The sequence below is a fragment of the Camelus dromedarius genome, chromosome 3 (genome assembly GCF_036321535.1).
Source record: "Camelus dromedarius isolate mCamDro1 chromosome 3, mCamDro1.pat, whole genome shotgun sequence".
Taxonomy (NCBI): domain Eukaryota; kingdom Metazoa; phylum Chordata; class Mammalia; order Artiodactyla; family Camelidae; genus Camelus; species Camelus dromedarius.
This window is the reverse complement of record NC_087438.1, coordinates 49,940,211-49,966,615: the sequence shown is the minus strand read 5'-3', so window position 1 is coordinate 49,966,615 and position 26,405 is coordinate 49,940,211. Positions and strand designations below refer to the sequence as shown.

General features: G+C 32.9%; 1 protein-coding gene across 2 annotated transcripts in view; it reads right to left on the bottom strand.

The window, feature by feature from the left end:
- Positions 1 to 429: 429 nt before the first annotated feature.
- POLK (DNA polymerase kappa) overlaps positions 430 to 26,405 on the bottom strand; it is a 62,766-nt gene continuing 36,790 nt past the window's right edge. For both annotated transcript variants that reach the window (XM_010975007.3, XM_064481586.1), the window contains exons 4-15: positions 25,473 to 25,625; positions 22,867 to 22,998; positions 20,101 to 20,254; positions 15,771 to 16,007; positions 14,477 to 14,601; positions 12,711 to 12,877; positions 10,511 to 10,543; positions 7,810 to 7,906; positions 5,683 to 5,854; positions 2,989 to 3,951; positions 2,364 to 2,406; positions 430 to 2,075 (exon numbers count right to left, since the gene is read on the bottom strand). In XM_010975007.3, the coding sequence (XP_010973309.1) occupies positions 1,991 to 2,075; positions 2,364 to 2,406; positions 2,989 to 3,951; positions 5,683 to 5,854; positions 7,810 to 7,906; positions 10,511 to 10,543; positions 12,711 to 12,877; positions 14,477 to 14,601; positions 15,771 to 16,007; positions 20,101 to 20,254; positions 22,867 to 22,998; positions 25,473 to 25,625 (2,361 nt within the window). In that variant the 3' untranslated portion in view covers positions 430 to 1,990. The remainder of the gene's footprint in view (positions 2,076 to 2,363; positions 2,407 to 2,988; positions 3,952 to 5,682; positions 5,855 to 7,809; positions 7,907 to 10,510; positions 10,544 to 12,710; positions 12,878 to 14,476; positions 14,602 to 15,770; positions 16,008 to 20,100; positions 20,255 to 22,866; positions 22,999 to 25,472; positions 25,626 to 26,405) is intronic.

The following is a 26,405-nucleotide window of genomic DNA, read 5'->3' as shown; positions in this document are numbered from 1 at the left end:
TTACAAAAACGCTGAGAATGTTTGCATGTTTCTTGGCCATCTGATTTTCTTTTTATGTAAAGTGCCATTTAAAGACTTTTGTCCAAATTTCTATTATCTTTTTCTTACTGATTCATAGGAGTCACTTACATATTTTGGGTTGTATGTTTTCTGGACTCTAGTTTTTTGCCAATTATATGGTTGCAGATATGTTCTTCTAGGTGGTTCCTTACATTCTGACCCTCTAAGTAGGAAAGATTATAGGTGCTTTTTGCTGTATTTTTTAAAAGCGCCCCCACACAAAATTATAGTAAAAAGAAAATGAGTTGGATCATTAGATAAAACAGAAAAAGATGTGGAGAAAATTCTGGGCAAAGAAAATAAGAATAAAAGCAACAGAGGTGGGGCAACAATGGAAAAATAAGGAAATAACTTCTATTGGCCAAAAGATTAAACATTTAAAATTTCATTTTAAATTTTTATTAAACATTACTAAATGATAACATTCAATTAAATGAAACATCTAAATGAAAATAATTTAGTATTTACTCTAATGTTGAAAACACACTAAAAATAAACTTGAAACAAGATCGAAAAAAAAATGAAATATGGTGCTATCCACTTTTCAATACACTAAATCAGTGTTTCATTGAACTTAATTTTGTACAGAATTTATAAAAGTAAATCATACAATCAAGAACCATAGCTCTACAAGTGGGTATTTGCCTTGGCATATAATAAATTAGGCATAAGACTGGCATGCTAATAAACATTAAGCCTAATTTTAAACAATCTAGTGATTTAAAGTCCAATTACCACTTTCCAAAGGTTGTACAATATTCTAATTTAAGCTATTCCTAAAATATTATTTCTTTATAAATTTACGTAATGAGTTATAAAGTAAGAAAAGAAGAAATATATGAGAACAAAAGATTCGGTTCCTTACAGCAGTAATAGAAAATGGCTTCCATCTTCATGTTTCAATTAAATAATTGTTTTTTAATAAAAAGTCCTACTGATAGCACAGAAGTATTTGGCACAACTACTTTAAGGCAACTACTGTTAAGCTGTCTTCTTTCATGAGTATTAATAAAAACATGACAGAAATATAACTAAGATAAATGAGGTGTTTTAATACACATTAATATTTTGAATTGTATATTTTTCTCTAGAAGGTTATAATAATAAAGTGAGTGTACAATTTATCCTTTTTCACAGACTTGTGTAAAGTACAAATATAACTGCCAAGAAATGAAATACTGCCATTTAAAAGTCCCAGATAAGAAAATAATTACCTTGAATCTATCTATGCTAAACTTTTAAAAAGTGAACAAAGTGCTTATTCATTAGATAAAGAAATTTTAAAGTAAAAAAATCAAGTGAATAACTATATTTTAAACAAAAATTCTTTTCACACAGAAAATAATATTATGACACTATTTTCCTGAAGGTAACAAAACCACTTATGCTAGTTCTGCTAAACTAATGTTCTTCAGAGAACTTATGATAAATATTAATTATGAATGCTCATGAGGTATCTGAAGATACTGGAGCTAAAATATGAATATACAAAGCTGAAGAAGATACTAAGATCAAATATAGCAGCCCAGTGCCGACAAAGTAGTTAAGTGCTGAAAAATTCTTACGCTAAAATAGGTTTGTGTGAACCTGAGACCCCTTATAAATATGTTTTTATATTCACTATAAAATATAATGAAGAAAGAAATCACTTCCTGATCCCATTCCTAACTTCTCATTTTAAAATTATCTCTAAGAGGACTGATTTCCAATTGAAGTATAAAACAAGTGAAATTCTCATGGTTATCAAACAAATACACAGAAGTAAGTTAGTTTATATTCCAAATTTATATGAAGGAAATGTCATTTGGGGAGGGATTATTGCACTTGCCTTTCACTAAATGAATCTGTAAACTTGAAATGAGGAAGAATACATTCATTGATAATGAAATAACAAGTTTCAATCAAAAATTAATCATAGAATGTTCAACATTCATTTAAAAAATACATCAAGGGTGTGTCTGGGATTGTTTGGTTTTGTTTTCTTTGATGCTGAGTACTTCGTCATCAGTCCTGGCCTGGAATAACAAAGAACATGCAATTAAAATGCAGGAAGAGATTTAAGAAATTGTTTTTGCAAAGAATTGATTTTAAGACTTTTACTTGATGATTTATAAAAGCAAATTTTAACATTTCCTAAAAGTTAGACATCAAAACATAACAATTTTATTTTAAATGGAGGTATGGGGGATTGAACCCAGGATCCGGAGCAGGCTAAGCAAGCGCTCTACCAAGGAGCTCTTACTCACTCTCCCCAAATATAACAATTTAATAGTCAGCTTTATTAAGACTCAAATTAGCCATACCTTTTTGTTTTTGTTCCAATCTTCTGTAATTTTCCTGAGTTACCTTTAGAGGGAAGAAAAGTCAAGAAATTCTACAATGAATAACATGGAATAATTTAAAAACTTTATGAAAATTCAAAGAGTTAAAGCTGACTGACTAAAGATAATAAAAACTTCCTTAGTACTACATAGTTCTAATTTATACATATCAGAAACTAATTTATAGCATAATTTCTTTGTAATTTACTTGTTTCATTAGTATTATACTTAATTTTGAAGTTCAGTTAGAGTCAGAACTACCAAAAAACAAGTTAAAGAGACTTTCTGGCTATATAATTAAATTTAATTTACCACTATGTCTTGGCAAATGTTCTCAGAAGGAATTTCTTTTTGATTAGGTCACTCAGCTCCCCAAAGCCTTGAGTTCATTCTGTGCAAAATCAAGCCCAAACCAGAGTTTTCCCAAAATGTAAAATTTAATCACTTCAGTTAATTCTAATCCATGGTAAGGTAACTAACATTTTTAAATGGCAGCATACACAAACTATCCCTTTAATGGTGTATGTTTCAGACCATTTAACACCAATCTCAATTTTAATAAAACATTCTTAGAAAATTAAGTTCTTTAAAATGACTACAAACTCACCAGCACTTTTGGTGCTTTCTTTGGGTTGATTAACTGGATTAATCTTATCCTTTCTCAGTTCCTGGATAATGCCTTTATTTAAGCAAACATCCACATGCACATTGAACAAGGTAAGATCTGATGTCTTTTGTTCTAGATTACAAACAGGACAAACTAGAGCTTGGTCACTGGTCACTTCACATAAGTAAGGTTGGGAGGATTCTTGCCTTCTTAATGACCCGACATCTTCATTTTCCAATGAAACAGTACAAGAAGAATTCTGAGGACAGTATTCAATATTAAACGATTTGCTTGGAAGACTAGAACCTTCCTCTTTGTTGTGCTTATTACTTTCAGCATCTACATCTTCTGTTTTCGGTGAGTTACTGATGGTCTCTACCAACTCTACCGATTCTACTGGGGTGACCTCTATATTCCTCTGATGGGTTTCATAATCCTGCTTCTCACAGAGTGAAACAGAATCATGTACAGTTTCTATCTTGTTCACTTCTGTGGAGGAAGCATGTGAACATGAGGACATTTTAGAGTTTCCACTGACTGAAGGTCCATCAAGACATGCATCTACATGTTTATTAAAGGCTTCCAGACTGACGCTTCCTTGCTCCTTAAAGCAAACAGGACAGGTAAATATCTGACAGTTATCTGAATTCTCCAGTGTTTCTAAATTCTTACTCATCTTCTTCTTTAAAACTTGGAATGATTGTGATGTCTGTAAACTCTGTTTATCAACAGTTTCAAATTTAAATGTGTCTTGGTGGCTCCATTTCCTTTCAGATCGCTTTTTATCAAAGAAACTCTTCTTATGAGACATTTCTAGAGGTTTTAGAAACTGATCTTTGTCAGTTTTCTCTAGTATACACCCAGTGGCTGATAGGGTTTGGTTTCCAGGCTGTAAGAAGCCAATAATGCTCCTTTGTTGGTGTTTTTTGTCTTCTTCATTGGGAAAACTAGATAGCCGCACACCTAAATTAAATCAACCACAATTAATTCATTTCAAATTCAAGAAAACCAACTTATTCATAAAGCATAAAGTTATTTTGCAGAATACTACTGTGACAAACATGCAAAAGGCTGTTCAGTAAAAAATAACAAGCAACACTATATTTTCTGAATTAAAGGATGTTTTTCAAAGGTGATATTATGAATAGAAATTTAGTATCCTTTATAAAGCTACATATATAGAAATTTAGTATCCTTTATAAAGCTACGTATACTAAATAGTAAGTATCTACTAGAGTTAGCACAAGCATATAGGTTTTTCTGTTAATATCTGACACATGATATCATTAAATACCAAATAACTAATTGGAGTCAATTATATAGACTCTTCAGCTCCTTTTTTTTTAAATAGGCTTCATTTTTTGTAGCAATTTTCGCTTTCTCAGCAAAATTGAGTAGAAAGTACAGAGAGTTCCCATATATACCTGCTCCCACACATACAAAGCCTTCTCCACTACCAACATCCTGTACCAGAGTCATACATTTGTTATAACTAGGGACTCTACATTGACACATTATTACCCAAAGTCCATAGTTTATATTAGGGTTCACTTTCAATGTTGTACACTCTATGGGTTTTGACAAGTGTCTAATGACATGTATCCACCATTATAGCATTATACAGAATAGTTTCACCGCCCTAAAATTTCTGTGTGCTCTGCCTATTCCACCCTACCCAGTCCTTGACAACCAGTGATCTTTTTATTGTCTTCATAGTTTTATCTTTTCCATAATGTCATATGTTGGAATCACACAGTATGTAGCCTTTTCAGATCAGCTTTTGCAGTTAATAACATACATTTTAGGTTCCTCCATGTCTTTTCATGCTTGATAGCTCATTACTTTTACGTGCTGAATAATAATGTTTTCTGAATGTACCACAGTTTCCATTTACCTAATACTGAAGGACATCTTGGTTGCTTCCAAGTTTTGGCAATTATAAATAAAGCTGTTATTAACATCCACTCTTCAGCTCTTCTACTTATCATACTTTATTCAGATTGATTTCAGTATGTGCTATCTTTCATATGTGAAAATATGGCTAATGACCTGGTCTTAGCAGGAAAGCTGGCATTTGGAGTGCTTACCCATAAACATTCTCTCACTCAGTTCACTTTGGAAACACGTTTTTTTTTTTTTTTTTTTAAAGCCATGTGATGGCTGGAGATGTGATTTTATAGTGAGTGCTACAATCTCTTAGCTGTACTTCTGAAATTCAAAGATCTCTGAAAATTATAAGCAACAAATGGTAATTTATGACTATATTTATGTGAGGCTACTTAGAGTCTTTACAACTCTGTGTGAATTCTTTTTGTGTTTGTTTTGCTACAGAAATAATAATGTGTTTGATCATGAAGTGCTACCTCAGATCCCAAAGGAGGATTACATAATATACTCAACATGCCCTGAATTTGCTTTCTAAAATGTGAAAAGTTTTAAATTTTGAAACATACCTAACCCCAGGGATTTCGGTAAGTAGTAAGGAAAAGAAGAACTTTAACTTGCTTTTACTGGAATTAAACTAATGATCATGGCTTCACTTGTATCAGGTTCTAAGAATTAAGGAAAATGGCAGCAGCATAAATATAACTACCTAAACAGGTTTAAGAAATAAAATGGAGGTGAGAATATTTCCAAAGCTGATTCTTTGGGGAAATCTAGCAAATTTAAGGAAAACAAGAAGAAAAGTCATACCCATAAGTCTTAATCTCAAGGGATGTGGAAAATCAGCATCAATTTCTGTTCTTAGCAATTCTTTAGCGATAGCAAATATTTCTTCTGCAGTAGAAACAACAGATGAAACTGTAGATGCACGAGTTTTTACTTCAAAATTCACATTCTTTAGCTTAATGGTAACAGTTCTGCCCTATAACAGAATACATTATTATATATGGCTCTTTAACTTCTAGAAAAAAGTTATTTTACAGGTTAGAAAAATACAAAAGGGTCTCTTATGTACATATAGTATGGAAGTACAATTATTTATAAAACAATGTAATGAAAATTGTCATAAAGAATAACTGGAATCCATAAATAATCTAAAAAAAATCCCATTTCAGCCAATAATTAATACCTCCTTACCCAAATGAATTTTACAAAAGACTTTTATATAAAGGGCAAAGTTAACTGATTATTTTCCTTTTTACTGAATCTCTTCTTGAGGTTAATTCAGTACCTAAAAAGATAGGGGGAAAAAATCTTTCTGAAGGGACCTCATTGAAAAGGTTTTGTGGATAGCTCACTTACTGTGTACCTATTATATACCAGATATTATGCTAAATTTACATGTTAGAACTCCTTTACAGTTATTGTTTAATGGGTATCAAGCTTTACTTTGGGATGATGAAAAAGTTCGGGCGATCAATAAAGTTGATGGTTAGTTGCACAATATGAATGTGCTTAATGCCACTAAAATGTATACTTAAAAATAGTTAAAATGGTAAATTTTGTTATGTATATTTTGCAACCTCCTGGAGGTTGTGAGAGTGCGTTAGACTTATTGACTCAATTTGAAAGAACAGAGTTTGGAAAGGGAAAAAGAGTAAATTCACAGGGGAGAAGCTGAGCAAACACTAACTTAACCAAGTGATAAAGGTTATTATCACCTGTGACGTCATGTAGCTATCATAGACCTTGATAGGATGTGATGAAGGGGACACTTCATTTCTGTGGCATTCTTTCTAAAAACCTATGACCCTGGTCTAATTGTAAGAAAATTATCAGACAGACCCAGACTGGAAGACATTCTACAGTATACCTGGCTAGTACTCCTCAAGACTGTCAAGGTCAAAAAAAAAAAAAAAAAAAAAGACTCTCAAGGTATGAAAAACAAGGAAATACTGAGCAACTATCCAGAGGAAGGCAGCTGAGGAACACAGACTATAAGAAACTGGGAAGACATGACAACTAAATGCAATGTGGTTCCCTGAACTGAATCCTGGTACAGAGAGAGAACATTAATGGAAAAAAATAGGTAAAATCCAAATGTCTGGATTTAGTTAACAGAAATGTGCTAATGTCAGTTTCTTAGTTTTGCAAATGTACTATGATAAATATAAGACGTTAATGAGGGAAACTGGGTATACTGGAAATCTCTGTATTGTCTTTGTAATGTGCTGTGATAATATAAGATGTTAATAATGAGAGAAATTGGGTATACTGGAAATCTTTATATTATCTTTTTAACTATTCTATAAATCTAAAATAATTCTAAAATTAAAAAGTTTATTTAAAATTTTTAAAAAAGAATTCTCTTTATACTTAAGGTATAATAGAGAAGGGTTATAAAAAATATTCATCAGCTACCCCATTCTTTGTAATAACTTCTTAAAACTCTTGTATTACAGTTTTTAATAACCCCATCTCTGGTTTGAGAGTGTTGGAAAAATATCAAATATGGATTGTGGTGAGTGAAGATTATAAAATACAAAGTTCAAAGCCTTCCAGGTTTTGTTCTCAGTATGTTAAGCAACCTGGATTAAGGCCTTGAAACAAAATGCCTATTCTACAAGGTCATTGTCTACCTGACAATGACATTAAAGGATGACTGGAAAGGCATTTATAATAAGTACAGTTCTGGGGAAATCCTTCCCTTTGCCTTATTCTTTATTGCCAATATAATTCTCATTTTGAACTTATTCAAACAAATGTACTCACAAGGTAATATAAACTCCTTTGGAATTATACTGGAGCCACTCCATCCTCACAAGTTGCTTCCTCATAAAATGACCTCATCTAAGGCAAAATCTAACTCTTGATTTAAGGTAGCTTTTTATTATTAAAACTTTTAAAAACTAAGAACACTGCATAAAAATAAAGTACCTTAAGTCCTTCTTTCTGCAGATCTTGAGCAAGTTCACTGCAAAGTTCTTGGCACAAGCTGTACTGTTCCTCTGCTTTACTTATCTCACTGAATGTCCTAGAAAGACCAGAATGATTTTGCTGCACAAAGTAAACTATAATTTAGGATAATTTAGAAATAATATAGTATGTTTAAATGGCCTAGCATTAAAGTTATATTTTCTACAGTACAGAATAAAGTTATCAAGTGAACTATGATATAATTAAGTAAAAACATCTAGCATCTTCTTAAACAATGGAAGATTATTTACAGCTAAACTGATTAGCAAAGGTGCATTTGTTCTCTACAGTATTTTTTTAAAAAGATGATTAAAGTCACCAACAGATAATAATAATGCCCCCGGAATTTGTAAATTAGTATACACATTAGTATACATATGTATATAGACTTTGCTACAGAAGATTGTCTTAAGAAAATACAGATAAGAACATCTTTGCAATCACTGCACATGTATTTTCTGGAAAAGAATTATCTTCAAGTAGATTTAAGGGGTTCGTTCATGGCACCTACTTAAAGCTGTCTAATAGACAGCTGGAATGGAGGGCTGGTAAGATTAAATGCAGAACTTGTAAATTCATCTGCACAAGGGTGTTGAAAGGTTTTATTAACAAAAAAGAGGAAGACACTACAGAGATACCAGGGTAACGAGTAAAAAACCCTGAGCAAATGACGATTCATTAAAGAGTCCCCCTTCTAAATCTGCCCCCAGCTACCCAGTTCTCCCTGTGGCAACCAGTGCTGCCAGCTTCCTATTCATTTGAATTCCTCTAGAATATTGTATGCATATTTAGAAGCAGCAAACAGGCAAACATTTCCCTTCAAATTAAAATCAATAGTAGAATATTAGATACACTGTTGGTATTTTGCTTTTCTCATTCATCCTCATGAAAGTTCCCTATGAGGAAATAATTTCCTCATTTTTATATGTCAGCATAACATTCTAATTCAAAGATGTAAGATCATTTAACCAATCCTCCATTTGTAGATATTTAAGTTATTTCCAATCTTTTGCTATCATAAAAAACGCAATGAATAACTCGTATACATGTAAAACAACATGTGATCATACCTGTGGGGTGAATTCTTAGAAAAAGAATGGTGGGATCAAAGCACACGGGTATCTGTGATAGATATTGTCAAATTGCTTGCCCTCTGTAGTAGGCAAAATAATGGTCCCCAAAGATGTCCAAATTCTAATGTCTCAGAACCTAGTACATTACATGGTAAAAAGGACTTTGCAAATGTGGTTAAATTAAGATGGGGCAATTACCCTGAATTAGCCAGGTAGGTCCAATATAATCCCAAGGAGGCAGGAAGGTAAGAGTCAAAGAAAAACAAAATACAGGATTTGAAGATGGAGGATGGGGCCATGAACCAAAGAATTCAAGGAGCCTCTACAAACTTTTGGCAAGGCAGTGGATTCTCCTCTGGAGCCTCTAGGAGGAATGAAAACCTGCTGACACCTTAATTTAGGATGTCTGACCTTCAGATCTGTATGAGAATAAACTTGTGTTGTTTTAAGCCACTAAATTTGTGGTAATTTGTTATACTACCAATAAGAAACTAGTATACCTTTTAGAGTTTAGGAGCCTTTTCACTCCCATGGTCTTGCCAATAGACTATGTTAGTACCTTCGCCAACCTGATTAGTGAAAAACGCTGTCTCAGGGAACTTTCAGTCTGTGTTTGTTAAATTATTAAGGAGACCGGGGATATTTTCACATGTTTATAGAGCCATCTGTACTTTCTTTTCTGTTAACTAATTAGATCCTTGTTCATTTTTTCTATTGGTTTGCTGGCTCTTTCTTAAGAAATATTAATATTATTTAATATTGATATACTTGTATAGTAAGCAATGTTCTCAATAACACAAGACAAAATAGAAAAAAAATCATTAAATAGGACAATACTATCTCACTTTTGATGCTTTTTTTCCCCTTCTTTTCCTCTGATCGCTTTTATGTAAATCACAGCCTAACCCAGCAATTTTTATCAAAGTCATTTACTGAGTGTATTGTCTTGTAAAAGTCATCCAGCTTTTCTGATCCCAAATAATATATGTGAAGAATGAACACAACCTTATACGAGGTCTGTGTTTCTAAAATGTCTCAGTGGAACTTTGGTGCTTTGAGGAGATAATTGAGGGACTTTTTAAACAACAACATATTTCCCAAAACAATAAGGTTCCATCAAGATTTCTTTTGACTTCCAAACAAGATTGTAAACCACCAAACTACATCACCTCTAAGCTCTCTTTCTTCAATATCTTACTATTTGATGCCTATGGTCATTCACAAATATTTGAAGAATTTCAGAAAGAATTTCCATCATCATTTATTAAATTTTCCAAATAACTACTCAGTATAATTCTTCTTATAAACAAGCTTAGAAATTAAGATTTGAAATCCTAAAATGCTTGGTTTTCACTGAATAGGAACAAAACCAACATTCAAAAACGTTAAGTACAGCTAAATTTTTTCCATTAAGAGCACAGCAAGCAAAGATAATAAAATATTGTACTAGGATGTTTGCTCTAGGAGTGTCAACTACTGAAAATTATTATTTGATTTGCAAATAAAATTTTTAATTTCAGTGATAGTTTATTAAAATTAAAAATTAGTTAAATAATATGAATTATGAATAATTAACAACAAAATATTACCTCTCGACACTCATGCTTTTCCTCTCTCCATCCCTTGAAATAAATTAAAAAAAAAAGCTTTTAGTTGCTTTCTCAAAGAAGACTGAGTTCCTTTTAGTCAACCAAGATGACTTAGTTACCCTTTAGAGATCTCAGTAATGTTTTTGTTTAAAAGTTACATATCATGAAACACAGTGAGTTGTTTAACCTAAAAATAAAACTATCACCAAGGAATGAAAATAGATAAGGTGCTAATACAATTACACATATAAATGGATCAAGTCTACAGCTATCAAAGAGAACAAATTTGAAAACAGATTGATACTGTAAATTGTTTCTATTAAAAGTCTGAATATCAAAACCCACAACTTATGAAAACCAACAGAAGGTGGTAATGTAAATGCTTGTAGTTATAGGATACAATTAAGTTTCAAATAATTTATTATCAATTATCTAGTTTTTGCCCTAGTACATTAACTTTGCTCTGCGACAGCCTGTTTATCATTCATTTATACCACTCTATAGAAGCTCAATCAAAATCTGGGAGACAGCAATAGGATGATGATTGGGAATCTGAAACATCTGGTTTGGTTGGCTTCTAGCAGCTCTGATAGGAGTAATTAAAATCAAAAAGTTGAAATGACATGCAGATGATTCATTTTCCAAGTATTTAATGATCCTGTTACAAATTGAGCACTGTTCTAGAACTTGGGAGAGACAGTAATAAACAAAACAGACCAAGTGCCTGCCCTTAAGAAACCTTTATCCTAGTGGAGTGAGGCAAACAAATATAGAAGTAAATATGGAATAGGTTAGAAGAGGGGAAGTACCACAGATTCAAAAACAAAGCAAATTAGGGGAAGAGAGAATGTGGATAGAAGGAAAGGTGGGTTTGCTATTTTATACTGTTAAAAAAATTACCTATGAATTTCACTTAAAAGAATTACCTGCATTTCTACCACAGGTGTTAACATTATATTAAAAACTATACTGCTTTCAAGCACTATAGAAATAAAAAGAGGGTAATTTTTAGATTAAAGATGAAAGTTGTATTTCCCATCATCTTAAAATACAGGGTTATTAACAGGGGTTATTACAATATCTTTCTCTTATCTTTCATTATATCCACTCAAGATCAAAGTCAGATAACTGTGGACTGGAAAGAATGAGGAGCATGGAGACCTGAGAAAAGCAATAGTACGTGCCTTGCAATCTCTGTAAGACTTAGCAGGTTTAATTGGTTAATCAAATTTGTTTCATATGCTTCCTCAATAATCTTCTTGTTTTCCTTTAATTTAAGTATAAGGACATAAAGGAGTTATTTTGAGGGCAGGCTAACAGGATCATGACAAAATTGTAAAAATAGTGCCCAGCGTTAACTCTCCTTCTTGTTTTTATTACCTTCTTTTCACCCACCCTGAACAGCGTACCCTTCTAACTCTAGGATATTTCTAAGACTTAGATGAAAGAGTGGCAGGGAGGCAACACAGGGCTTCTCCTCTAGATGTTTCTTCTTCTCCTAGATCTTTGAATGGCTCCCCTCTTCAGGTCTCTGCCTCTGGATGACCGCTGCCAACCCTGCCTCTTACTCCCAACTCATTTTCTGTGCCCTCACTTTTCCTTACTTTCTTCATTTGTTTATTTCTTGTATTTGTTCCCTTCTGTTTCTCACACTATTTTGCAAATTCCATTAAGGCAGGACTTTGCCTTGCTAACTGTTAACTGCTGTTAACAACCCCAGTGCCTAGAACAGTGCCTAACACAAAGTAAGTACTCAGTATTGAGTGAATGAATCATTTACAAATCTGGAAAAGAGAAGAAATACAGAAAGTTCATGAAGGCTTTCAAGGATCATTAAGTTGACTTGCTTAAAGGATGAATTCAGGAGTATGAGCCATCTTTGTTTCCTCAACAATCAGACTACTAGTATTCTTATGTTCTGAACAAAGAGCAAGTCAGGTACAGAAAACAAAGCATCCATCATCCCTCTTATTCATTTGTCCAACTGCTGTAGCCAACAACCTAGAAGTGATTCTTTATTCCTCTTTTCTTTCTCTCTCACATCCAATCTTTTGGGTCTAATTCAAAAATTATTTTCTGAATTGAGGTAGCCTAAAATAAATTTAAAACATCTTATGCTTATGGCCTCTATCTCAATGGTTAAAACTGTTAATTTCAGCAAATTAAAAAGAAAAAGCAGAATGACTATACACTCAGATACCTTTCCAGGTGTGTTGAACCTAGACCCAGGGAGATATGAAGGAAATAATGCCAAGATGTTTCAGAGAAAAGGAGAGAGAGTAACGCCCTCTGTTCATAGAGTTCTGTACAAGTCATAATTCCCAGGGCCTTTAACATTTTCTCTGTAACTTTTCCTATTCCAGAAACCTAGAAAAGAATCAATATTTATCATTAATACATTTTTTAATTAGGGTAAGAACCGATATTATAATCTCATCATACCTTTTATAACCAATAAAAGGTATAATTGCTTATTTTCACAAGTTATACAAGAAAACCACTTTAATTACTTTCTGGCCTTATTTCCTAAATTCACATTCCATGGAAATTTAAAATTTTAAATTCTATGGAATTAAAAAAACATTTAAAAAAGAGTTCTGTGGTCATATAAACTTGGGGAATGGTAGGATAAACAACCTTTTTTTCCCTTTTAATTTTTTTAAATTGAAGTATAGTTGACGTACAACATTACATTAGTTTCAGGTGTACAACACAGTGATTTAACATTTACATACATTACAAATCAATCATCACAATAAGTCTATAGCCATCTGTCATCATACAAAGTTATTATAATATTATTGACTATATTCTTTATGTCCTACATTACCTCCTATGACTTAATTTGTTTTATAACTGGAAGTTTGCACCTCTTAATCCTCTTACCTATTTTGCCCAACTCCCCATGCTCCTCCCCTCTGGCAACCAAAGTTTGTTCTCTGTAACTATGAGTCTGTTTCTAGGATAAACAAACTTAAAATGAAATTTTTATTGCAAGAATGATGAATCCTTAATATACTAATACCTGTTGTGACCCACCAAGGGTGGTACATTCCAAGGTTCTTTGATCCCAGAACCCTTTTAAATAGAACACCCATTCATACCTTGAAAAACACATTGGAAAACACTGCTTTATAGCTACATCTTATATATACTATTCAGGAATCATTATACATTATATATTTTGATACAGCCTTGCTTCTGAGCATTGAAAATGTTTATTTAAATTCACTAATATACATTATGCTGAGTGAGAAAAGCAAGTCCTAGAACATCAAATAGTGTACAGAGCAATTATTATTTTTAAAAAGTATATATATGCAGGAAAATTTAGAAACTGTACAAAATAATAAAATATATCCTTTCTAGAATCCCTGATGGAGTCTTTTACCATTTTAAAGATAGTAAAGTGTTTTGGGTTTTTTGTGGGGTTTTTTTTTGGTGGGGGGGGGAGTAATTAGGTTTTTATTTATTTATTTATTTATTTTTTAAATGGAGATCCTGGGGATTGAACCCAGGACCTCATGCATGCTAAGCACACTCTATTACTGAGCTATACCACTCGCCCCACCCCGTTTTTGTTTGTTTGTTTGTTTGTATTTTGGTCAAAAGCAATTAAAATTCTAAACCTATTAATCTGGTAGCAATTTGGATTTTAGAACTAAAACAGCATGTTAAGTTACAGCTGAAAGGACTCTGACAAGTATTTTTTATTCTTCCATCTCCTTAAGTCTGTCATGTGTTACTTCCTTAAAACTTTACAGCAAACAAGCTTCTTAAACTTCAATTTTTAGGGTTTTACAGGATGATTTCTTCAAATCCAAACTCAAATCATCCATCACAGTTCTTGCTTGTTACCTACAGTTTTAAAATTTTTCAAAAAAAACCCATTATGATCATCCTAAACAGTATTTCTTCAGATCTCAGAGAATATGTATAGATGATAAATTTTCTGTAAAATCTCACCTTTCTAATGGGTAAGTCCTTGATGAAGTCCATCACAGCTTGTCTGTTAGGGGGAATTTGGTATTGTCCATTCGGTTTATTCTTATCACTGCATACTTTTGCTAACATTGTATTTGGTGCAATGCCTTAAAAGAAGAACACAATGATGACTCAAAGAACATGATATGTATGATTTTAAAATATGTGATAATACAGACAAAAATTAAATGCAAAAGTCTGAAATGATGTGGAATGCCACTTTAAAAATAACACTTGGTTACTATCTATCTCCATAGGGCTTGCTATGGTCTTAGAAAAAGAAATTGTATTAGTCATTGTGGCAGCAGAAATGAGGAAGTCTAAGAGTAATTTCTGAGTTTAAGTGATACTATTAGTACATTTATTATATTTAGTAGGAATACAGGACTGTCATAGAAAAGATTGAGAATATTCTCATTATATATGGATTATATAATTTAGGATGGATGTTTACTCTTTTAAAAGGTCTTTTGTAGAAATAATCCACATAAAGAAAAAAAAAATCAAAGATTCTGATTTCCAGTATATTAAAGCAATGATAATGAAACATGTGCATCCTTTTTATGCTACTTACAAAGCAAGTTACTACTTTTCAGAAAGGTGTTTTATAATTTCAAGGTGTCTCAATGATTAAGATAACTTGAAATAGGCATGTTCAAATATAATCATTAAATAGTTCATTTCAATTTTTATACACATTTTCCTAAAACTTATTACTTATTCTCATGCTTTGGCATAGGAAGAAAAGACTAACCCAATCATAATATGGTTTTCATAAAATAATGTGAGGTTCTCAGGATGAACTCCAGTTTCTACACTAAGAAACAGTGATAGCCTTATAGGTTACTGACTTTGTAAATCTCTTTTCCCCTTCACCAGATGATCCTAGGTTGCTATATTGATAGCTGGTATTTTTTCTATCTCATTCACACTGTGTGTGGTCATCTTAGGTCTTTCTTGTACTGAAAGGCTTCAAAGAGAAAACTAATAAAATATTATGTCCAAAATCAATTAAAATAGATTTTGTGCTTAAAAAAGGATAGCTACATGAGATTTATGGTAGTTTTTTGCCTTGGACTCGGAAGCTCTTCTGTTTAGTTCCGATTTACCTACAGGTTCACAGCATTCTGAAGAGGTAAAGTTGTTAGAAGTTAAATAAAAAACAGATAACTAAAATGTTACTATACACTTTATAATGAGAAACTGCTAATATTACACTTCAATTAGCCAGTCTGAAAATTATAACTATTGGAATCATCGATATCCTTTAAAGTACCTGCACTGGCTGTCAGTGTTGTTTTTTGCTCGATTCTGAAACGAATTTCCTTTACTACTTCCTCAGCTGATGTTCCAAAAACAATTGCATTTTGGAGTATCTGAGGATTATTTGGTTCTTCAGAGTTCACTTGGAGAGGATTTCCTGTGGACTGCAAATCAGGAGGACTATCTTCAAAAAGTAGTGGAGAGATGGATCGTTCACACTCACTCAGTTTAACTTCCTTTCCGGGTTTATCTAAATTATAAACAAAAATAGTAATTCATCTTCATTTTAAAACATATATATTTCATAAATAGGTTCCCCTACAGTCTTTCTAAAGACAAAACAAATCTGATTTAGTTTTGTTTCTAAGAACCAAGATCAGAAATGTTATCATTTATATTTTTACCAATTTAATGAAGAAAACATTAATTCTAAGTTCTACTTATAAAGAATATTATCCATTTCCATAGTATACATCTTAAAAGGAAATAGCTTATGTAAAACTCACTAATTTCTGTACTGAAATTAACTGAAACTCAGAATTGGAATTAGATTCACATTTCTTTTTTTCTTAAAAAAAATGAAAGTTTTTTTCTCTTTTCTCATCTCTGGGGAGTATGTGCGGGAAGAACCTTCTAAATTAGAATTTAGGAATAAGAGAAAAGGTTATTAAGCAATCTAGAATAATTATGCCTAAAAGGAAAATTTTGTTGTTAGAGGGGAGAAAAAAACCTTAAAATATTCTTCATTCATGGAATAAATTTTCAGATGTTAAAGTAATCTGAATTTTCTTTCAAGTGCTGATTTTAATTTTGATTTGTTTATAATAATATGAATTAAGTTACAGACAGATATTTTCCAAATCTGAATTCCCAGGCCATTTACAAAATAAGCCTTATTTTCAAACTTACATAATCTGTTATTTGTATACTTTAGTTTCTTTCACTTTCTGTGATCTGGTTTTAAAATGCAGAACAATTCAGAAGGAGTTAAGACTGTGGCACAGCTGAAATGGTATCCACCTGGATCCCATTTTCCCCACTTAGATGGGTGGAAGTCAAGGTAAAGAGCTACAGAATCACTGCAGACCAAGTAAGGTACATTCCTAAGCCCCTTCTGCAGTTCCTTATGCCGTGTTTTGCACCTTATCTTTCTATCACACTGCCTCAGGTCAGTCACTGACAGAGCCCTACGGCAGAAAGCAAAGTGTGCTTGCCTTCAGGTTCACTGTTCAGAGCCGCTGCTGAACGGTATAGTTACCTTTTCTTTTTCTTTTTTCTTTTTAACATTTTTTATTGATTTATAATCATTTTACAATGTTGTATCAAATTCCAGTGTAGAGCACAATTTTTCAGTTATACATGAACATATATATATATATTCATTGTCACATTTTTTTCTCTGTGAGCTACCATAAAATCTTGTATATATTTCCCTGTGCTATACAGTACAATCTTGTTTATCTATTCTAAATTTTGAAATCCCATCTATCCCTTCCCACCCTCTGCCCCCTTGGCAACCACAAGTTTGTATTCTATGTCTATGAGTCTATTTCTGCTTTGTATTTCTGCTTTGTTTTTTTGTTTTTGTTTTTGTTTTTTTAGATTCCACATATGAGCAATCTCATATGGTATTTTTCTTCCTCTTTCTGGCTTACTTCACTTAGAATGACATTCTCCAGGAGCATCCATGTTGCTGCAAATGGGGTTAGGTTGTCTGTTTTTATGGCTGAGTAGTATTCCATTGTATAAATATACCACATCTTCTTTATCTAGTCATCCGTTGATGGACATTTAGGCTGTCTCCATGTCTTGGCTATTGTAAATAGTGCTGCTATGAACATTGGGGTGCAGGTGTCATCCTGAAGTAGGGTTCTTTCTTGATATATATGCCCAGGAGAGGGATTCCTGGGTCATATGGTAAGTCTATTCCCAGTCTTTTGAGGAATCTCCATACTGTTTTCTACAGTGGCTGCACCAAACTGCATTCCCACCAGCAGTGTAGGAGGGTTCCCTTTTCTCCATAGCCTCTCCAGCATTTGCCATTTGTGGATTTTTGAATGATGGCCATTCTGACTGGTGTGAGGTGATACCTCATTGTAGTTTTGATTTGCATTTCTCTGATAATTAGTGATACTGAGCATTTTTTCAGGTGCCTTTTGATCATTTGTATGTCTTCCTTGGAGAATTGCTTGTTTAGGTCTTTTGCCCATTTTTGGATTGGGTTGTTTGGTTGTTTCTTATTAAGTCATATGAGCTGCTTATATATTCTGGAGATCAGGCCTTTGTCGGTTTCATTTGCAAAAACTTTCTCCCATTCTTTAGGTTGTCTTTTTGTTTTACTTATGGTTTCCTTTGCTGTGCAGATGCTTGTAAGTTTCATTTGGTCCCATTTGTTTATTCTTGCTTTTATTCCTATTGCTTGAGTAGACTGTTCTAGGAGAACATTTTTGAGATGTATGTCAGATAATGTTTTGACTATATTTTCTTCTAGGAGGTTTATTGTATCTTGTCTTATGTTTAAGTCTCTGATCCATTTTGAGTTTATTTTTGTGTATGGTGTAAGGGAGTGTTCTAGCTTCACTGCTTTACATGCTGCTGTCCAGTTTTCCCAACTTCTCTGTGAGGCCTGGCTATGCAACCAACTGCTGAAGTGGTTTTTTATTTGCTTTCTGAAAGAAATAACTTCATAATCCTCATAACTGAGGTGATCAGAGTACAAAACTAAGGTTTCTTATAATCTGAATACTAGGATGAAAGATCCCATCTGGATGGAAAGTGCTAAAAAGGGTATAGTACAGTATTTTCATTTCTTATATTGTAATAATAACTATTATTTTATTTGTATATAGACATGGAAATTAGCAATACTTTTCCAAAGACTGCACCTTTTAGAAAGGGGCGAACAGCAGAAAAAAGCCATGGACTTTACAGGAAGATATGCCAACCACCTGCCATGGCTCCAATTCACTGTTGACACTTTCTCCTGGCATAATGTGAAATCAGATATGCCCAAAAACCCAGCCCACAGGGACTTACACATGAGAAAAGGAAAAAGTGAAGCTATTTTAAATTGTTTAGGAATATGACATACACAAAGATGAAAGTACATAAATCAAATGTTAATAGCAATACATAATAAAAATTCATATCCTCATAATGAGTTTAGATATATGACAAATGATAAATGAAAAAACCATTAGTAGATAATGTCTCCCCTCCTTTCTCTTGAAAAGTAGGAACAAAGTGATCAGTCTTTATCTAATTTCCCCAAACAACAGTTATACTAACAGCAAAAACCCTTTTGTTCTAAGTCTCTGTCCAGAAATTATGTTTGCTGATTGTTTAATGTTTCTCTTAAAGAGAGAGACCTACCCCTTAGAGTTCTAAGTAAAGTTATAAAGTGAGGATTTGATGTCCATATTAAATCTGCTCCAAAGATGTGAGGCGCAAACAATGGGAAAGTTAGAATTTTATGCCAATGAGGATCCACCATTTTTGTTTCAGGCAAAGTTACAAACAGGTTTCCCCACCACTGTCTACTCGCTGAAGCAGTTGAAGAGTTGTGCACATAAAATGTGGCTGTGGGTTTTGAGCAAGCCCTCTGTTTCCACCTTTTCATCCAGATGAACTTTGTTCAGGGTTCCAGGGCAGCTCTGGTATATGAAGTAATCACATCTCTGACAGAGCACTGAAAGCAGCATGTGTATTATCTGCATGTTTTTTGGCACCATTTTGAATAGGTAATAAGGGGCCCATTTGAAAAAAACCCTTGGGGTTATAAAACTTCTGTTTCATTGTATATAAAATGAATCAAAAATAATGTCTCAGGCAAAGAAGAGTTTGGGGAGTCGTTAATTTTGTCAAGGTTGAAAACAGTCATAGTCACTGTATAACCAGATTATAGAAAACTTGGGAAAAAAGGAAAAAAATCCCACCCAATGTTTTGATATATCTCAAGCTAGTTTTTGAAAAAAATCTATTTTCTATTAACTACTACAACAAAAGGCCGCCTTAAACAGAGAACTTCCTCAGATTTGACGCAATCCAATCCTTTTGTTCTTTAGATCTTAGGAAAAGAACTGCCATGAAATTACTTTGTTTAGGGAATCTGCAGACTCCAAAAGTCTAGAGAGTTAACAATCTCATTTGGTTTAAAAGTGACATTTCACACATTTAACCCAGAAAACCCACTGGTATATTTTAAGTTTCTGATTTTTCATTTTTAATACTTTTTCATAATAAAGGTATATCTATTCCTACCCCCTGTGCATGCTAAGTTAACTGGTTAATCCAAAGGGTGTTTTGTTTGCTTTTTAGTTTGATCATTCTAATAAATTGCTTACCATTTTCTAGAGAGTTTCCTGTTTTGATGAAATACTTCCTTTTGTCCTCAGGCCAATTTTGTCTTTCCTCTAAGTGCTTTGTTATATTTAAGTAGGCTTCATCAAGACTCATGGCCATAAAATTGGGATCATAATCAGCAAGTATTTCCTTAACCTTCAAAAGGAACAAAATGGTTTCAATTTTGCTGCCATAGCAAAACCTGCCATTTACAGCTGGTAAGAAACATTAATACTCTTACTTTGCAACTATAGTAGGGATCCTGAAATCAACAGCTCACAGATTTAGAGAATAAATAACTGACTGCTAGGGCAAGTCTGTTCAAATTCTCTTCTGTATTAAAACAGACCACGAAGGCAGAAGACCGTGAAATTGCTTCCTTTGATACAATCTCTATTTAGCCACCTACAGCTATAAATAATAAGTGATTCAAATAAATCTCAGATAACATCATTCTGAAAGGCAGAGAAAAAATGGTTAAGCGATGTAAGTTTGGGTAGCAGGTCAAAAGCAGAAGAGGGAACAATAGGATCCTGCTCACCCTTACATTTTATGATTATTTTTGTTCATTTTAAAAAGGCATAATTTTACATGAAGGTACTAAGTTGCTTTGGAAAGCAGTTCAACTTCAATTAATTATAATATGCACATAAAATTCCACTCAATACATACATTAATGTATATGTCCATTCAGAAAACAAAATTCAATTATTGGAATTTAGAATGGAAAACATGATAAAATTTGTAGTGTAAATCTGTGATGATATTAAATAATGGGGACAAATCTGGCATTGCATCTTCAGATAAAAGAAATATGTACAGAGGTCAGAATCTCTGTATGAGTCCAGAAATGCCTTTTATGTAAGATAGTTTTATTATATAAAACTGTGAATTTCTTTGTAACCACTGAAGTATGAGCTGAAAAGTATTAGAAGTAATTGCCAAAATAATATATTAGAAAAACATACTTGCTGAATTATGTTTTCATCTAATATTTCGAAGCTGTCTGCTGTATCATAAAAAAACTTTTTTTGATACTGTATAAAAAGAAAGGTTTATGGCTTAATATAATTATGAACAGCTGAGTCAAAGGTAATTTAGAAAATGGTGACACAAAACTTGGCCAAGCTTTACTCAGAGAGTACCTTAATTAGCTTTGTTCTTATAAACTATTTTTACAATGTGCTCAAATGGAATCTTTCTAGTCAAAATGAAACTCTGGAAAGTCTGTAGTTGGCAGCCAACTAAGATTATTCTGAATGAGAAGTGCTCCCTGGAGACAATGAGTACTCACTAAGTTCATTTACACAGGATACTGATTTAAGAACGAAAATGACACATACCAGCAAAAAACAAGCACTTAGGCTTTGAGAACAGTTACAGATCTTCCATGCTTTTGGATAAAACAAAAATGGCTTTTTCTCACTTCTAAACCATGCCATAAATATTAATATATTTATGGTCAGTGAATTTATGCTATAGTTCATTTACACTTAAGAACTCATTTGTCATCTGCAAATAAACCAGCTAGTTCCTGCTCAGATTTGAAGATTTCATTAGGTTATGTAAATAAAGACTACAAAAAACAATTTTCTTCTCATTGCCATACCATCAGACGTTCTACTGAGTTAAAGTAGAACTTAAAAAACACTCTCACAGTCTTTGAAGTACTTTCAAACTTATTAAAAGTCTACAGTATTTATGGTCAGCATTTTACCTCTAATTGTGAATACAGTAAAAGAGAAAGCAGTAACCCGTGTGAATGTGCTCCCCTCTCCCAACCAACTTTTCAGAGATTGGCACAAAAGCTCTTGCTTCCATAAACTGTTTTTGAAAGAATTAAAAAAAAAAAAAGTCAAAAAAATTTAGGGGTGGAGTATCATTTTAATTTGGGGGAGGTATCATTTCTAGGGGAAATGAGGTAGAATACAATTAAGAAGAGTGAATCTAAAGACCATTCACCAGACTAAACGGTAATACGTGCTAGGCCAGAGTTTTTAAGTGTTTCAATTTAGACGGCAGTCTTTAACACACTGCATTTTGCCACAGCAGTCTAAAAATATTTGATACTGTATACTAAAATTTCAATTTATGGCTTCAGTTTTAGCACTGACATGATAGTCCAGTTGTTAACAAAATTAGAGAAAAGGGCAGATTTTCATGTATGAGAGTTGAGGCAATTTTAGTGAATAATCAAATCTTTATATTTCAGAGATCCTTTTCAAAGCAACAGATTATTCCCCTTTTTCTTTGATTACAGTGTTCTGGACTTTAAATGTACATTAGTACCTTTATTAGATGACAGGGCAAGGAGAACAGCTAATCAAAATAAGTGAATTTTGTTACTGTTTAAAAACACTTAAAAAATTCTTTCAGAAAAGAGCTTGGAATTAATGACTTGAATAGATTCGGTAGATTATAAATAGAAGGCAATTCTAGCAGAAAATGTATATTGCATTAAGAAAAAATAGCTGAAGTTAATTCAGGTTATAATTAAGGAACTCAGTTTGGGGGGGATAAGAGTTTTTTAAGCAGATAAAAAAAAACACATAGAACAGCAGAAGAACTGGGAAATAGAAGGGTATATTCTAGACACATATGCAGTTTAGTATTCGATACATAAGATGTAGAAGTGGTAGGAAAAAGGTGAGACTAAAAGGAATAAGCTAAGACCAAATTCTGATGTGCTATGGTGTTTGGACTTGACATCAGAGGTGACAGAACATTAGTGAAAGACTGTAAGTAGGAGTGAGACATCAGACACTTACCTCTCTACTCACGGCTCGGTATTTGTCAAAGTTTGGGGGCACTATAATAAGTTGTGGGCAGAGTCTTTTAGCAATAAATCCTGGCATGGCTGCACGAACACCAAACCTTCTTGCATGGTAATTTGAAGTAGACTGAAAGGAAATGGACCACACAGGAAAAAATATTCAAACCTAAATGGACATATTGATCAATGCTTTCAAAAGAAACACATTACTGATGTGCATCTTCAATTCAATGACATTTTTTTGGATAGGCTCTGTCTCAAATCAAGCTTTGACTTTAACCTATCATGGTGTATAGTACCATGACCCTCTCCCACTGCTGTCCCATATCTATAATGTGACACCAGGCAATATGCAAGGCTGTGCTAATAAAAAGGTTCTCTTACATTTCCAGTAACTAAGGTCATTAGTTTTAAGACGTATCAGTAATATAGTATACATAAGAGTTTAGATGATAGAGGGTGATGTTACATGAAAGCAATAATACAGTAGTAGTCAAGTAATAATTATGGAATAATATAATATAAACAGTATAGAAGTTACAAAAGAGTCAGAGTATAAACAGTACAATCTAATAGTATGGACTTAGAATTTGCTCTATTTGAAATTTTGGAAATTTTTCATCTAGAAAAAAAATCAAAGGTCTAATATATGGTTAGCTAAATTAAGACTCAAAATGAAGTAATTAAAGTTTAAAAAAACTTTAAAAATTAAGTTTTGTTTCTTAAGGCTTGAATATCTTTCTGGTGAAATCATTCTGACTAGGAGATGGAACTAAATAATTGTGAGAGTAAAAAGGAGAACAACATTTACTAAATCTTGTTGATGATGATACCTGACAATAGTCTAGGTTAATGCGGTAGATCATAGTACTATTTAAAAAAACTTCTTAAATCACAAATGTAATCATGGAATCTCAAGTGAAAATTCAAAGGAATGTAAAACAGAATCTATTAAATAAAAGGACTATTTCAGAATGATAATATAACTCTGCCATTAATGGTTTTCAAATGGCATTTAAAAAAATCTTGATTGTACTCAAAACTATGCTAATTCTTGGTCAATATTCTAGAATAGAAAATGAAGAGAGCACTGGAAAGACAAACCAAGGCTTTAAATATAAATAAATCTAATGGAATTCACATAAAAGCTAGATCTATAGTGAAGTAGAAATGACATTCTAGATACGACTTCCTTTAACGTTTAGTTTTGTGGTAGATTGTAAATCACAGCCTCAATCTTTTACAGTTCCTCCTCTCAGAAGGTGGCTTCTAGTTCCTCATACCAAGTGACTCACTTTGACCAAAAGAATGTGAGGGAGTGACCTTACATGAATCCTGAAACCTAAACATTAAGGAGTCTGCAGCTTCTGCTTTTGCTTTTTTGGGATCCGGCAACTATGTAAAGATCTTGGGTTAGATTACAAAATGATGACGCACCGTGTGCATGGGAGGGGAGAGCTAATGGCTGGAAGCTTGTTAGTGAAGCCATTTTGGATCCTTCCGTCTCAGCCAAGTAACCATAGTCAAACCAAGTGGAGAAGAGATGAGCCGTTCCCAACTGTACTCTGCTCAAATTACAGAATCACGAGCAAATATATTGTTGCCTACTAAGTACCAAAGGGGTTCACATATATAATTTCACATAAATATATGGCGATATATATTCTTAATAAAATTAAGTATTTTTTTCAAATATCAGTTGATGATTTGTAGGAAAGGGGAATATCTTTTCAATAAATACTGTTCTGGAACCAGGATTGTTAGTTGCCTGCATACTTCTGGGAGCAGAGATAATGAAGAGATTATGGTTATATAGCGAAATAACAACTCAGTAGGAATCAGGTTAATTAATTAAGGCACTGGAAGGAGTTAGAATGGGGGAAGAACCTTCCTTGTTTCTCTTCTGTCTCTTTTATACCAAAACCCATCTATTCCAATGCTGTTTCTAATTCCCAACACATATTAAGCTACACACGGGTATCCTGGTCACCTTTACCTTCTATGGTGAGGGTGGCAATGAGGAAAATAACATAGTAATCAGAAATGCAAAGGTTTCAGGTCATGGGGAAAACAACCTAATTACATTATCATGAAACATGTTACTCCAGAATTGGTGTTGCCAAACTTTTTCTGTAAAGGTCCAAATGTTTTAGGCTTTGAAGATCATATGGTCTCTGCTGCAATTACTAAACTCTGCTCTTTTAATACGACAATAATAAACAAATGGGTGTGACTGTGTTCCAATAAAATTTTATTTACAAAAAAAGGCAGCAGGCTGGATTTGGCCTGCAAGCCATTGTTTGCAAACCTCTGCCTTAGCATAACATTTCCTTTTCTTTCTTTTTCAATTCTGTTTAATTAGAACAGTTACTTAAGAAAAATGTAATTTGCAACAGAAAGGTATAATGCCTCTTACCATTTACCAGGTTTATAACTTTGGGGAAGTTATTAAACATTTTTCTGAGTTTGCTTTCTCCTCTGTTAAATGGAAATAAAAATTGTACCTCAAGTGATGTTGAAAGGATTCAGTAACTGAGCACATTTCTTGAATAGAAATACGTTATGAAACTTTCTTTTTGTCTTTGATCTTTACCTACTTACCAACATACTCATTGATCCTACAGCAATGGGTTTTTCCTTCAATTCTGGATTGTCCCTCATTTCTACAGCTGCATAGAAAGCATCCATGTCAATGTGCACTATGGTATTGTTCAGATCCCGGCTCTGTTCCAAATCCATTGCAAATCTATCAGCCTTAATTTTTAAAAAGTTAACATATTTTTAGACAACATAATGTTGAAACACCACTAATCATAGCATTAATCTTACTTTTAGTAGATATCTATTTGTCTGTATGTCCATCCAAGCATCCACTCACTCATCCCCATGCCAGTCTACATATATTTTATTGTTGTTTGCTTATTAAGGCTGTTAATTGCTTTTTATTTTCATGAACATAGGCAGTCTGTTCTCAAAGATCATTCCTTACCATTCTTCATCTCTCAATACCCACAAGCATGTAACCAGTACTTAATAAATATTTATTGAATGAATAAAGCATTCCAACTGCTTATATCAAATGATTCTATTGCTTCATCAATTTGAAAAACAACTTACTGTAACTAAAAGTTTCAGTTTAGGTAAAATAAACAACTCACATCTGACTCATAATATTAATGACTTAAAACAGCAACAAAAGAAACATACAATAAAAGATTATACTTCTTTGGCATATGTTTATGCTGAGTAGTACCATACAACTGATTGTACTAAACATAATGTAAACATTTACTCAGTAGAATTGTTTTATAAGGCTAAAACTTGTTAACTGCTAGTCTATTCAAATCACAATTGAAAATTTAATATGTAATTTATCCTTTCCTGAAATTTCAATATATGTGTCATATATGACAGTGAAGAATTTTAATCTTTAAAGAACTTTTTTGTTTCTTTAGAGAAAAAGAATTGGATTGATAAGAAAGAAGATAAATGAAAGAAATACCAAAGTAGGGCAGTAAGAAAAGGGTTTTTATG